The sequence below is a fragment of the Strigops habroptila genome, chromosome 2 (genome assembly GCF_004027225.2).
Source record: "Strigops habroptila isolate Jane chromosome 2, bStrHab1.2.pri, whole genome shotgun sequence".
NCBI lineage: Eukaryota > Metazoa > Chordata > Aves > Psittaciformes > Psittacidae > Strigops > Strigops habroptila.
This window is the reverse complement of record NC_044278.2, coordinates 44,551,851-44,567,557: the sequence shown is the minus strand read 5'-3', so window position 1 is coordinate 44,567,557 and position 15,707 is coordinate 44,551,851. Positions and strand designations below refer to the sequence as shown.

Here is a 15,707-nt window from a genome sequence, read left to right as displayed (position 1 = left end):
ACTTGAGGGCACGCACTGTCAGGGTTTTCTCTGCCGAAAAACAGATCTGCTAGAACCATGAAAGGGAAAATATGTGGAAGACCATAAACCTAAGGGCTAGTCAGCATCCTCTCCAAGGGGTTACATACTGCAGCTCACGTAATCTGAAGAATTGTAACATGGCCCAGTATAACGACACATTTATCTAAAAGACAAAGTTTATGTATTTTATGTGTTGTACTTGCTGTAAATTTATTATTTTTTTTTACAGTTGAAAATATAAATACAAGAACATTAAATAAATTTACAAGAAACAGTGCAAAGGCAATTAGCCAAATAGTCAAAGCATTCACAGAAATGCATTCCACCTACTAGCATTCCAGGACAGTCTTTTATTGACATGCAGTTAAAACCTTGTGGATAAACACAACAAATACTTAAAATTCTCACTTTAAAAGTCTATTCAGAGTAGTCCTGGATGCAGGTGACCAAAAGAACCTGCGCATTGCATACAGAACCGCAAGAGGGTTTGAGTACTGAAGAGGTTCAATTGCTGAGCTACAACTGGGCCCCAGGTAGGAGGCATCTAACTGATGCTTTTTGTGGAGAAGAGCACTTCCAGGGCTCCCTACCAAGTCTTCTGGGAAAGCAAAGCCCTTTCTCCCCTCCACTGTGCATATGCCTCAAAAAATCTCCTTTACAGGGTCTGGTACTCTGCAGTGTGGCCCTTTGTTCTAGCTCTTGCTCCAGGAGCAGCTAACCTTTACCCATGAACACGTGTCCACAGCTGCACACCTGTGTGAGAATGAAGAGGCACAACCAGGGCTCAGGCTAATTTCTGTTCAGGAAGCATCTTCACAATGTTGTATGGAGCTTTCAGTTGTTGTGCATGAAGAGCCAAAATCCAGCTTTTTCAGACAAATATCACAAAGGGAATGAAATCTTGCTTCTGGAATGACTGAGCTAGGGTCTCGGGTTTTGGCTTGCCAGCCAAGGGCCAAAGTACGAGCAGAAATACTCATTAGCATAGCTCAAGAGCTGCCCCTTAAAAAACGGCCACACAATGGAACAAACAATTTCTTGGCTACTAAATACAGCAGCTAGCATTTACCCTCTGTATTTTTTTCTTCTAAAAACAACACTTCCCTACTTTATCATTGCAAATGAGAAACAGCAGTGAGTTTGATCTCTGGAACCACACTCAAGGTAGAATACTGACCCTTCTGAAATCAATGGCAAAAGTTCCCATTGACTTACTCAAGCCACTAACATAACTGAATTGTGCTTAATAACCTACTATTTATCACTCCCTCATTCATGGCACTCGGACGATACCCAGTTTCTATCCCTCTGTGGTGTACTGAGAGATTGCTAAAGGTTCAAGACCAATAGTGTTTGTATTTACAGTTCTGTATCTAGTAAATATATTTAAACCACTGTAAGTGATTTCACTTACTAAAGAAATCAACTTCTGTCTCATTCTATGTTAAAGTTAATGATCTCAATTAAAGAAGAATTCAAACTTACAATAAAAGTTAAAACAAAATGCCAATTATTTTTCTATACATAGGAATATTTAAATTTATATTACAAGAAATAAATATAAAAGTATCACTAAGATGCTTAGTTTGGGTTTTTTCTGTTTATGTACATTACTATAGAGTTTGCTACTACAACGTACAAAAAGTTGAAGCCTGTGTGGCTAACGTTTTTAGAGATAACATCATTTGTACAGACAAGTTGTAACTTCCTACATTTCTATAATACTACTATGCATTATATCCGGATAAACTTAGTTGTAATGAAAAAAGTCTAATCAAAACTTTCTTTTAAATGTAAAAAAAGACCTCAAAATAAACCTCTAATGAAGAATCATAATGGAAATGTGCCAGCTGTAATTTGACATCCACAGTAACTTGTCAAAATAGTAGCTTCCTTTTTATTCTTTTATTTTTTTTATTTTTTAATAATAATTGTCCTTGTCAATTCAATGCATGGCTGCCTTGAAGTTCCAGTACCATATATTAAATAAAATCAGTTCTTGGTCTGCTCACATTATGTAAAACTGTTAAAGTAAATCTCTACTTCACACTGTAAACCAATATGCTGTTTAGAAGGAAATCACATTTTCTCAATAAAAGTTAGGCTTCCCCTCTTTGAAGTCCTTCTGAGCGAGATGTGGCTTTTTTGGCTGCCTGTATCATCCTTTTCTTGCAATACAAGTTGTTTGCCTGAAAAGTTGTGGAGACACAAATCACCATTCTGTACACTGAAAGGAACACCATTCTTCTCACTGGCAAGATGGCCTGTTAAAACAAAAAAAAGTACATCCTCTGTCAGAAAGGTTCAGACTCTAGTCTCCCACACTTTTTCAGTCATTGTAGGGAGTTCAGGCACTCTCATTTTATCCCTGCAACAATTTCAAAATGTGGATTTTTCTGTACATAATCTGCATATATTTCTTTTCCTGTGTAGAAGTCAGTAAGAGATTTGAGAGACGTTAATATATTTATGTACAATAGGATTCCGTATTTTAAGCAGCAAAGGTCACCATTCTCGGAATGTAGACTTTGACTTGGAATAAGTACCAGTAGATAAGATGCAAAATATTTCTCATTCTAGTTTTGCTTTAACAAATTAAGTTTAAAAGGTTTCTCAGGTTTGCCATGCATCTGAAACTAGCAAGTGTTTAAGAAGACAAGGATATTTTTTTAACTTGGAAAGGCACTCAACTTGCAGGTTTTATTTCTGGAGCACAATGAGAATATGGCCTCGGTCAAATCATGGGTCTAAGCCATATTTAGGCTGAGACTCTTATACATTTAGGTTAAACTACAGTGAACACATATAATACCACTGGTGACTGAAGCCTATTAATGAAATGCTCTACAAATGCTCAGTTCACTGGATAGTAGTATTTCTTTTGGGAGGGGATCATTTTGTTAAACACTGAGAAATGAGCTCACAAACATAGATGCAGAGCCGTCACTTCATCATTTATACCAGAAACAGAATAAGAAAAGTAAAACATCCAAGTTTGCTATTTGTGTTCATATTCTCAACACTTAATATACAAATGTCATCATGATTCAGTAGATTTCAATAAATCTACTGAAAAGACACAACAGTGAAGGCAGAAACTGCTTGTGGTTTATGGTTTTAGGAGGAGGAAAAACACTGATGAGAAACCTCTAGGCAGTGAAAGATGACTCTCTCAGAACTCCTGGATTCAGCCCATCAGATGCCTCAAATATCCTGGAGCAGAATTCTGCTTTGGCTCTGTCCTGCCCTTTCACTCTCTCACTACCTCAAGCTTCTGAACCCTTTCAGAAGTGGCAGGGCCACATTACAGGACGCTCTTCAACTATGTCATCTTGGGGTCACCAGAGGGAGAAGTATATGGTGACTTAATCCCTCCTGCAGAAAGGATTCTCTGCTTGAGCGGCTAGACTGGACAGCTCTTCTCTATTCTGCTTGGGCCAGGGCCCCCAAGCCCAAGGGTTTAGTATTAGTCTACCCAAACGCTTCCTCTAAAAACTAATCCTTCACTTTAGGCAGACTGCCTACTTTCCAGAAGTTATCCTACTGATTTAAGCGTATTGGTTCCATCAAAGTCTCATTGACAAACTTTTCTTTGTAATGAGAGATGGCATTTTTCAAATAAGATGTGAATGTGTATTTCTAGCTGATAAAGTTTACTACCAGTTTGAAAATGTAATGCATATAACAAACATCTCAGGATCGGAGTTTAAGGGAGTGGGTTTGTGGTGGTGGCTGGCAAACAAAGATTACAAATTCCATGCCAAACTACAAAACAGACCTACAAAACAGAAACAATGGCCCAACAGATTATGTGAAACCTCTTAAATAAAAAGTCTAATATTAGTTATTAATTTAAAGACCACTTAGGCACAAATATAAACAGGGCAAGAGGAACAGAAGAGCTTTGTTAATCAACTCAAATCAGATAAAGACTGAAATGACAGAAAATAACCATACTTGCCGACACTGTTAATTGTGTCACCGTTAATATGTAGTTGTTTAACTCCCTGCCTGGCTACAACTGTTTTATATTAAAAGGAGTGTTAAAAATAGCTGTCAAAATCGGAGAAGAAAATAAGGCTATTCTATGAACAAGTTCAGAAAAGTGATTTCTGTTCCTCAGTGAGGAAATCCCAGGTTCAGCCATGTGATACCTAACGGCACGTCCAAATGCCATTTTCTGAAGTGTTGTGATTTCTTTACAATATGCAGCTAGTACATCCAAATGGACAGTAACCTATTAAGGGGGCAACACATATGGACTCTATAGCTTTTACTCTGTACATCTCAGAGATTTTCTGCTCTCTTCTGACAGCATGTGCCAGGAAATGAAGACAACACAGCCTCTGTGAGTATCTTCTACAACTTCATACTAAACAACCTAGCTGATGGCATGACTTCTTAGCCTTGAATCTTGATCAGGTGGGAAGAATACCCCAGGCACACAGGAGTAATGACCTGTAAATTTTGCTCCTATCTAGTTTTCCCAATAGACAAATAAGCCACACCAATTTGCAAGTGAAATTGGAGTGCTGCATGCACCTGCATTTCAACTTCTCAGGAACAGAGCAGAGGGTAACAGTTCAGAGGACAGTACTGTGCTAGAACAGGATGAAGCAAGGATTGAGAATTTTACTTCTGAAGAACTGTTTCCTGCAACAAAGATATATTTGTTAGCCAAATACGTCCATAAAAAACCCACGGGGGGAGTAAAGAGCTACAGAGAAAATCAGTTTCAATATTTATAAGCAACAGTGAGGTAGCCCTCTCAGCAGTGCTCTCTTCAGTGAAATGATTTTATAAGTTACGGTCTTCATTTTCTTTTATTTCTCTTGTAAGTAGCTCCCATGTGAGCACTCCATTAATGCTCTTCCTCTACATGATTTCTAATACTATCTCCTACATGATTTCTTTCATACTTTCAAAGCTATATTATTATCCTATATATTTCTTTCTTCTTCAGGCAATGTTTATTTTAATAAGGTTTAAAATATGCACTATTCTAAAACATATTTTATTGTCACATATTCAGCTCAAGCTTTAACAGCAGCTTTTGGTAAGTAATTTCTCTAATAATTAACTTTACCTACTATTTGATACATAAATCAAGAGTTCTCACTGAGTAGGAGAAATGGATATTTAAAAACTTTGTTTATAGTTCCTTAAAACAGATGTGTGGTATTATTTGTGGAGACATCCTGAAATATTCTGACCCTCTACTTTTGAATAATATTTTGTCAGCACTTCACTTTACATCAGTATGAAAGAGCTTAAAACTTCTGTTTTAAGACAAGCAAAAAAAAAATACTATTTTGCATTATACATACCATTTCCATTTGCATGCACTGCATAATCATTATTCATTAAGAGTGTTGTAGAGTTAGTGGAGTTGCTGTTTGATTGTAAGGAATTGGAAGAACTGGATACTCCTTGATTTACAGTCTGCTTCTTTAAACCGTTAGTAGCAGTTCTACTCCAGTCTGCAATAGATACATGTTACAGAAAATAGCACAACTCATACAAGCAATATATAAAAATATAGTTAATAATGTAACTAAATTAAAATAAAAACAAGACTTTTCCCACTCTGCTCACAGTATTCTAGACAGAATAATATTCTAAGAATTTTATGATTCTTGATGTTTAAAATTATTTAAACCTAGTTCCCTTTTCTCTTGTCCCTTTTTTAATACAAGCAGCCAACTGTCACAGTTTTATGACTGCAGACCAGATCATAAGAATAACTGAAGTACAGTTATCTCTCTAACTTAAAGTGTATAAAAAATATACAGCTTTACGGAGAAGTCAATTACTGAATAACAAAATAGCATAAAATCATTTACAGTTTTTTTGGTTTAAACTACGTGGAAGTCACTGGTAAAACTACAGTTGACTCAGAAGCTGTAACAAATCTTATCATTTCTAACCAATCAGAAGTCTTTATGCAAAGCCATGCCTTTATAGTACAGTGGAAGAGATCAGCTACAGTTAACAGGTTAATGCAACAGCATGTAAAAATGTAAGAACTGCATCAGCTACCACCTTTAAAGAGTATAATTTTGGAGGTTTATTATACCTTGGATAATAAATTAAAACTGCAACTGCAGTAACATGATTTATTTTTTCTTTAAGTATTACAAGATATTAGGAACTGAACAGAGCGTAAGTATTCAGAAGTTAAAAAAAAAAAAAAAAAAACAAACAACAACAAAAAAAAAAAAACAAAAAAACAAAAAAAACAAACAAAAAAAACCATATTTACCAGAATTTTCAGCCAGCCTGAATTTCCCACAACAGAGGTATCTTCTCCATTGTTTACGGACATTGTCCTTTGTTACACAATAGAAGATAAAAATGAAGAACCCTGCAAAGCAATAACATTAGAGAATGTTGCAAAATTTACTTTTACTACTTCTTAGTGAACAGGGTTTTGGTTTTCTTTCATTTGTTTTAAATTTCTAATCAAAAGTAATAACACCTTTCTTTGGTGAGAAAATTTACAGCTCTCAAAACTGAAGAGTACTTTTTCCTTAAATAGATGAGAGGAATCATACACACAAATGCAGGAACAACAAATGTAACCAAATCCACAAAGTGCATAAAGTTTCCTTCTATCAAATAAGAAGGAAAAAAATTCTGTGGATCCTGAAATTTACTTAACTCTTTTGGAAAAAATTCAAAGCAATGTCAACAAGAGGGTATGCTACGACACTGTCAGGCTATGCAGCTGTTAGCACATGGTGTGACGCTGTCCCATCTTTTATTAGCAGTTAACCTGTCATCACCAAGTGTAGCAGAACTAGAACTAGAAGCAGAAGAATGTCTGCTTCTCATTCACTTCTACCTGACACAGGGTGGGTCCTAACCTTCTCTGATAAAAAGTCCATTGTCATCTTTGCCCTGTAAGGAAAAGTGGCACTCAGTCTTTGCACAATTTTTCAGCTGCAGTGTCCCCCTGAGAAGAGATGTGTTAAGTTTACAATTAATAGAAGATAACATGAGGGAAAGTGAAACGATCAGACTGGTGCAGATGTGCATGTATGTTATCTTTACACTGCTTTTAAGGCCAGTTAAGTGTGTAAAATCCCACTAGAAGAGATTACTTACATCATTCTTTGCTTCAGTATCTTTCCTAACTTTGCCTTTTGGGATGAATTTTGACTGTAACTAAGTGTTGCTCTATACAGATGGTTCTATACCATTTTCAAATATAGTGTTGAAACACTGGCATAAACTCAATTGAAGTCAATACACTTTATGTACCTTTATTACTTCTAATATAAAAATTTGCCCAGCACCTAACTTAAAACGGGGTAAAAGGGCAACTTAACTTCACACAGTGGATTACTCTGACCACATAGAATCTAGTTTTGTGTTAGTTCAACACAATCCCATGAGAGACCTGGGAAGATGTGGGTTCAACCCCTCAAGTTACCAAAGAGTAAGGTACTCAAAAGATCAACATAGCAATAGGGGAGAGGTATATACACTGAACTGCAGTATTCTCTGTTTTAGCCTCTCTGGGAAATCAGCCAGCCAGTCATCTAAAGTGCCATTGAAGCAGAAGTTTGGATTCAAACTTCAGTAGGGCAATTCAGGTATACTTTGATAACTAGGTACCTGTGATACCTTCTGTTTATATGAAAGCTTTTGCAGCCTTTGAAACTCTATGTCCAATATCATCCTGGCCTTTGCAAAACTGCATGCTTTCATATCTACTTCCTCTATGTTCTTAAGTACTAAAGGCCATGCTTAAGAGTTAGACCGCTAACTTTTAGATGTTGCAGCCTTGCCTGTCTCAATGGTCCTTTGTTGAATGCCACACCTCAACCCTATGCCTTAGGGGTAAGTGGAGAAATGATACAGTTTTCACTACATTAACTGCATTATTATGTGAACACTTACAGTACCTATTTGCAATTGATCTGTTAACTAGAGAAATACAGTCACTTCCACTGGATTCTGGTTCGCGTACATTTTTAAAATTATAATATTTATAAATGCGTTATACCTATAAGTAGTAGCTAGCTTTCCTGTACCTTGCTGTAACATAACTAATTTAAGATTTCAGTAAAGCAGTATCATCTCTAATTTAATTAACATGTTAAAGGATGTATCAAAATTACTTTATTGCTAAATCAAGAAAATGGCATTTCCAAATGCTTTATTCATTACATTGTATGCAATGAGCTGTCACATGAAGGATAAACTTACCTTGCAAAGTGTTGAAAATGGTAAAGAGGTAAGTAAATACGTCATTTACTGTGAAGAAAGCAAATCCCCAAGTGATTCCCAACAGGAATGTGAGGCCGGCAACACTCCTAAGGTCTTGAATACTGGTTTTTCTTTGAGCACCAAGTTGTTTTTTCTTTTTGATACGACAGAGTTGGATCAGCACAACAATGAACATGCTGATATTGATCAGGAATATCACACAAAAGTATCCCACAGCAGTAATATAGAAGACGATTCTGTTTTTAATCCAGCAGCTAGAACACAAGAGCAGTCTGTCAACCATTATCAGATACCGAAATTCAGTAAAATGAACATGAGATAAAGGTGTATTTTGTTGCAATGCAAACCATTATGCCTCTTTAGTAGAAAGTACTTTTTTGGCCAAAGGGTAAGAACTTTCATATAAGCCATAACCACAAAACACATGATATACTGTAGAGCTATACCATTTCAGAACTCTCCCATTGTTTCCTTCCCTTCCCAACCTTTAAAGAAAAGCCATTTTGCAGGATGTCTCTCCCACCCACCCCTCGAAAAAGCACCCCCCTTTAACTCACAATTCATCAGGTCTGTTTATTGAAACTTTTCCAGTGGTTATAAGTCCATAATTATCTGGTGACACTGCCAACACAATGGACACAACTACTGCTGGTAACCCTGAAAGATTATGAGCAAACATAAAAGTGAAAATCAATGAGACAGACAGTAGTATGCGCACATGAAATGATTTTATGTTTCTGTGAAATCTACAATTTGTTTCTGAAATTTGTCTGTTGAATTCTGTTGACTACTAGCTGTCTAAACAATCTAAACCTGGAACATTCAAACTGCTGAGGAGCGTAACTTGCAAAGAAACAAGAGCTCTTCTCCACAGCTAGCTCCAAACCTTTCTGAATAAGGCAGCAAATACCATCACTCAATAAACTGATTTGATACCTGATTTTCTTTCTTGCATCTGTTTTAATAAAACAATTCTGTTGATTTTAGCGCCTTCACTCATGTTTACTTCAGTGGCCAAAGAAGATAATCAGGTCTAGAATCTTTTTACCCAGTTAGATCTTGTCTGCTGCTTTTTGTTAGCAACAGTGCTATCCCAGAAATAGAATCTAGATATACTTATTATTTTCAAGACACAACTGACGCCATCTATCTGGTAAATGGAAATGGAAGCATGCACGTTCAAAATTGGTTCTATTGTACTTGCACAAGGAAAATTCATTGTCAATTTGCATTGCAGCAGCCTCAGTTCTGCAGTTAGGAGGGAGTTTCCTACCTCAGAAAGGTGGAATGTATAGGATCAGGTTTATTGATAATGAATACCTGGTCACTGCAAGGTTGTAACACTTAATGACTGCTTCATTTTCATTTCTAAACTGTGTCACATTCACTGAAATACTTGCTAAGAGAAAAGGAAAAATAAAACCTACATACCCCAACCAACAACACAAAATTTAAGAATGTATTTCCGTACGTAGGTATTAAAGACTTTCACAAGGGCCAGATACATGTGGAAAGCTTCTAGGCCCATCCAGGTGAAGGAAACCAAGAGGAAATAGTGAAGAAATACTGCAACTGCAATGCACAGGCCTCGTGTATCATACAGTGCAATCCATGAGTCAAGGAGGAAAACTAAGTTGAGTAGAAGTAGTGCAGCACACAGCTGAATAAGGATTTTGGAGGGGTAGTCTCTCCGGATTTTCCTAAAAAAAGCAAATTAGTGAGATGACATCAATTGTCCATGGATTTCTGGCTTACTTCCTCTCTTGTAGTCCTTAGTGCACAAATACCAAGGAAAAAAATTATATATTTTCATTCATATATAATGCTTCATATATTGCATTTATAGATGGAGAGAGTAATTTACAAAAGATTTCCAAATTAACAGTCTGTATGAATAAAGTTTGTTACAATAAGGCTATGTAAATACAACTAATGACCTGGATTCTTGGAGTTTAGTGCCATGGTTTTTTTTGTTTTACACTGTATATTGGAGTTCTTGTTACAGTTCTTTCAAAAACCAAAATGTGACTGTCCTTTATTGCGAAGATGGATTAGGCTTTTGACTGGGCTTCTAAAGCCTTGGCAGAGACAAGTAAGTCCTTGATGACAGGATAATGAGAGAATAAACATGTGCTGAATAACTTTGAGGAGGGCTTCCAAAACATAGTATGGAGGATTCAATAGTTAAGGCTCAAATGTAAGAGAAAAGTTCTAACAAAAAACAAAGAATACAAATGCATTTAAAAATGCTATCATTCTGCACTCTTCTAAGTATGTTGTGTCTTAAACACATTCCTTCACCCTTCTATTATGATAATCCATTATAAAATATTTAAGAGTGCTACTTCTTCACTTCTGACTGTATAAAACCTCATGATTAATTCACTTGTGCACAACATTAACACTCCTGAAGACTGAATCAATGTTTCTGGTAAACTGGACAAATCCGTGTATTCTTAGCTGAATCTATATTATTGGAAAGGACTTTGCAGTGAAGACTACAAGCAATCATAACTGAAGAATAATGGGAGCTAAGTTGAACAGGTACTTACTCAAAGGCTATGTAGGTCACAAGAGTAATAGAAAGAAAAATTGCAGAGAGGCCACAGCCTATATAGGATATAAAAGTCAGTACCAATTCTTGAGTGGGATTCAAAGGAGTATTTCCATACAAGTTCTAAAATGGAAACAGAAATTAATTTCAGAGAACACGTTTATTAAATGGAAAAAGATCAAAAAAAACGAAAATACACCTTTCCCTCTGCTGTTAAATACCAAAGGAAGCAGTTCTTTTCATCATGGATCTTTCCTAAGCACAAGAAAAGCCAGTCTAGTCCTGCAAGGAGTGGGGAGTTGGACCCAATGATGCTTATGGATCCCTTACAAGTTGAAAATATTCTATGATTTTAATAGTGAAATCCCATTTGATTAAAAACCTGGTTTAAATCTGATTTATCTTAATTTTTTATATCCTACAATATAAAAAACTGCCTAAATGTAAAAGTTGCAGTTTAATAAGCGCTTAAGGAATTTTTTACTACAGTGGAACTCATGGGCCCCATTCAACAGGCAGCTTAAGCAAGTAACTAAATGTACGGCTATATGTACTAACACTGAAGTGAATAGAATCTGAGTAGTACTTAATAGGTGCTTACTGAAAACTCATTTGCTTAAGATAACACATGCTTAAATATGTTCTTGGATCATCTTGGGTAATTTTTAATATAATTTATTAAAATAATTTTTAAAATAATTACCATCAAAACTGCAAAGCTTGTGAGGTGGTTGCATGAACACACTGTTTCATTTACTCTACTTTCTTTAACTATGCAACCTTCATATGACCAGCCACCATTTCCACCTGTGAAAGAAAACAGCTTTGTTATTCGTAAACCCCTCTATTTATATTAACATGAGTTAATATAGCTAAAACAGCATGATATCTTGGGTGATATCAAGTACTTACCATTTTTATTAAAGTCCCAAAAAACACATCTAACTGTTGAATTATCCTGTTTAGGAAGTAAAAAAAAAAAACAAAAACAAAATGATATTTTACTAAACTATGAGTTTATGATCAAGTAATTTATTAATTATCTACAAAATGCGGGCATAAATACTATATACAGCAAATAGAATGGATTAATATTGCAATACGCTTGTGAAAATATGCTGAACAAATTTGACGTCAACATATAAGAGCTAGCTCTCATGCTTGTGCTAAGATTCTGTTCCTGGTAGAACATTATGAATGAATGCTCTTTCATTGTCTTCCCACACTATACAAATTCTTGGGATTTCTCATCCTTGGTGATTTTGAAAGCATCAAGAACATGACCACACAGAGAAGGAAGAACTTTTTCATTTGCAAACATTTGATCCCTTTATACTACCATGATGTTAAAGGTTTACACATGGATTTCCCCTACACACATGAAAATCCTAAAAATAGTAGCAGTAATGCTCTATACTGCTATGAATATTAATACTTCTGCAGTTATATGTCAAAACACAGTAATGTAGCAAGACAAATAAAGACCACACTAAGCCAGCTCTTGAAGAAAGCTTCAGATATGTTACTGGAATCACTACTTTTTAAGATATGGGATAGAAGATTTTAATCCTTGATGCTTATTTAGGAAAGAGATGCTGTAGATGAGCCCTAATACTTGCAGATGACACAATCCTGTGTTCCAGTTTAAGGAACAATATTCCCCCTCAGAAAAAATACTTGTGCTGCTGTCTGGCCATGATGCACCTACAAATGTCATGATTGCAGCATCTGTGTAGCAACACCCACTGTCAGGTTTTCATCTAAAAGGTTTTCTTCTTTGAAGAATAAGATAGAAGGGTAAGTAGGAAAGATAAAAACATAAAACCTGGATGGATAAGTTATAGAGTGACATTACCTGAAACCATTTGAGAACAAAAATTTATACCACTGATAAATAAACAAAGATGAGTGATTTGGAAAGTCCAAATGGAGATGAAATGTTCACACCAGTAAAGCAGAACCAACCGATCTGTATTCGTAATACAGTGTTTTGTCTACAACAACTCCAATGGAGGCCACAAATTTTTATGTCAAAATGTAAATCATACCTGATTAGGTTTGATATTCTGTAAAGTGACAGTAACATTTTCCTTTAAGTTTCTAATTGTGAGGTTACAAACACTTGATGATATAACACCGCTGATTAAAGATGCATTCTTCAAGGACAGATCCTGGAACAACAAAAAAGAATAAGATTTTAAAATCGTAAAAGAAACAATGCTACAGTACAGCACACACGAGCTCAGTTATTACCCGGAGTGAGCACTCAACAAAAACAATTACTTTTTAAATCATGAAGTTTGGTAATGTGCTTTGTGGTAGTAAAGTCCATTCACATTTTATTTTGCTCTAGGCTTGAGTTTAAAACCCTTATGAACAGAGGATCAAAAAGATACCTGGAACACAGTGGTCTTTTTAAAAAAGTTGAATATAATTCTAGAAGCCAAGTTCAACTCATCAGGGGGTAAATTGGTCAGCAATGATGAAGGAAGTGTAATTGATCCAAGATTATTTACATCATTAATGGCATTACTGCCTAGAGAAATCTGAAAAATAAATGCAAGGATTATGCTTCATTTCCATCACTAAAGAAAAAATAAATTACGATTTACTTTCAGTTTAGAACTTTGAAATGCATATCTCTCTTATCATTGTCAGGAACTCACTGCTGCTGCCTCATTGCTCTCTTGCTCCAATGAATAAATAGCATCTGCAGGCTTGAAAAGGATGCAACTCATTTCAGGTCTGCCTACCACTGAAAATACTCTGGCTTTACCCCATTTGCTTACAGGAAGAGAACACATCACTGTGGTGGATAATATTGATTTGAAAAAGGTGAAGAACAGCAACCTAGGTAGGTCTATGTAACTGTGTAAGGAGATTAACATTTAAGCCTGCAAGGCAAAGAATTTTTATACCACATATGAAGTATGTCAGAATTCAGAAAAACTGTAAATAGCTATTATTTGTCAATAGGTTTTTTAATACAGCAGGTTAAGCAGAATCTAAGAACATAAATCCTAACTTCATGATCATCTGGCAAAAATAACAAAAATAAACTGGATAAGATACAATTCAGATATCTCAAGAGCTCACTGGCATAATATTATTTAAAAAAGATGTGAACTTTCACCCAGTTTTCTCTGCTGTACTTACAGGACAGAGAGCTTTGTTCAGTACAAAGTCTCTAACATCTTCTTGTTGTACATTACATTTACATGTTGTACATTACATGTACATTTACATATAAATATCATCATTTCAGAGTTCCTAAGAGATGTGTAACATCAGCAAAACTGAAGAAATAAGTTACCTGTGTATTCAAACAATGACTGTAACAGGAATAACAGTGTGTGCTCCTCACAGTGCCTTAACAATATGGTTTAACTCTTCTCTTTAGACCTCCCAACTTTTTTGATCATGCACTCCTTAAAAATTTTTTAGGCATGCACCCCAAAATGTATCTATCCATTTATAAGTTATAGGCATGCACTACTGTACTAATATTAATTATGCATATTATAAAACATACACAAAAATATATATTTAAAAAGGATGATATGAAGATTAAACATTCTTTAAAAATATATATTTTTTATTTATTAATCATATAAAAAATATTTACTTCCTGCACCAGAATGGACTGTTGTGTGCACAACCAGGGGTACTCACACCCCATTTTGGAGATCACTGGTTTAGACAGCCACCAAAGAAATCCTGAATCAATTCTGCAAAAGATTCCTGTTGCTGTGGTTTGAACTAAGTAATACTTGTTGAAAAGTCTCTGCATTTCATTGCCAATGCCATGAGATTTCCAGAAAATCATTAGCAAATATCTGTTTTTCAGCACTATCACCTCCCAGTCACCTCAGATTCATGCAGCACATATTGCAAATAATATAGCAAAGAACTCAAATGTTATCATATCATTTTCAGTGTCACAGAACAGTTCCAGCACTACTTATGGCTCACACTACATTAAGCTATTTCCTTCTCTGAGGACAGAATGTGCCAAAATCTATTCAGAACTTTCCATCTCTCCTTGCTCAAGCCTCCAAGGCTGGTGTTGTCCAACTTATTATTTTCTCAACCAGGAGGGAGATTTTGAGACAAAGTGGATCCAAACTTTCTTAGCACTTCTTTCTTGGCTAGACCAATTAACGATGAGTGACAAATGTATGAATGTCATTATCCAAGCAACATAATAGTTCTTTCCTGGAACACTCTGCAGTTAATCTCCTTCTAACAGATAATGCCATCTGGTAACACTCTTTGACAAATTTCAGCACTGTCAGGTGGGTGATGAAGTGACTCGCGATTCAGGGTTTCTGAGGCAAAATTATTCTGCCAAGCACTCTGTCCATTCCAGTGTGCTGGGTGTACCTCTCTTACAGCTTATTAGTCAAATGCCGGTCTGTTACTTATTTACACTTATTTACACAATAGAAGATGAAAGGAAAACTATGGAGGGCATCAAAACCAAAGTATTTTTTCTCTGAAACTAACATGAATTAAAAATCCTGAAATTGTGATGTAAACACAGAACAAACTCATGTTACATATAAATATAAATATAAATATAAAAACCATAAACACTTTAAAATAAATGTTTCAGAATTTGTAAGCATTTAAAATTATCAGTGTTTAACCTGAAGATCAGCTGAGTCCTGGACAGCAAAAGACATTTGGTTGAAGTGGATGCTGGTGATTTTGACAACTGCCAGAACCAGGGAAGGGGAGGCAAAATCAGCAGATGTTCCTGAAAAGTTCAGCTTTAAGCCAATATAATCCACCAGTTTTATAATTCTGTTAAGAAAAGAGATACTTAGTATTACCAAGTACATACACCCAAAATTCTCAGGCAAGACATAGTTATGGAGCAGCAATCCAACCACAG

General features: G+C 35.6%; 1 protein-coding gene across 4 annotated transcripts in view; it reads right to left on the bottom strand.

Moving 5' to 3' along the window:
- Positions 1-205: 205 nt before the first annotated feature.
- ADGRG2 (adhesion G protein-coupled receptor G2) overlaps positions 206-15,707 on the bottom strand; it is a 61,010-nt gene continuing 45,508 nt past the window's right edge. For all 4 annotated transcript variants that reach the window (XM_030477334.1, XM_030477336.1, XM_030477335.1 and 1 more), the window contains 12 exons: positions 15,460-15,616; positions 13,207-13,356; positions 12,859-12,981; positions 11,723-11,768; positions 11,514-11,617; positions 10,809-10,933; positions 9,688-9,956; positions 8,814-8,913; positions 8,236-8,510; positions 6,284-6,385; positions 5,349-5,501; positions 206-2,285 (listed from right to left, as the gene is read on the bottom strand). In XM_030477334.1, coding sequence (XP_030333194.1) covers positions 2,101-2,285; positions 5,349-5,501; positions 6,284-6,385; positions 8,236-8,510; positions 8,814-8,913; positions 9,688-9,956; positions 10,809-10,933; positions 11,514-11,617; positions 11,723-11,768; positions 12,859-12,981; positions 13,207-13,356; positions 15,460-15,616 — 1,789 coding nt within the window. In that variant the 3' untranslated portion in view covers positions 206-2,100. The remainder of the gene's footprint in view (positions 2,286-5,348; positions 5,502-6,283; positions 6,386-8,235; positions 8,511-8,813; positions 8,914-9,687; positions 9,957-10,808; positions 10,934-11,513; positions 11,618-11,722; positions 11,769-12,858; positions 12,982-13,206; positions 13,357-15,459; positions 15,617-15,707) is intronic.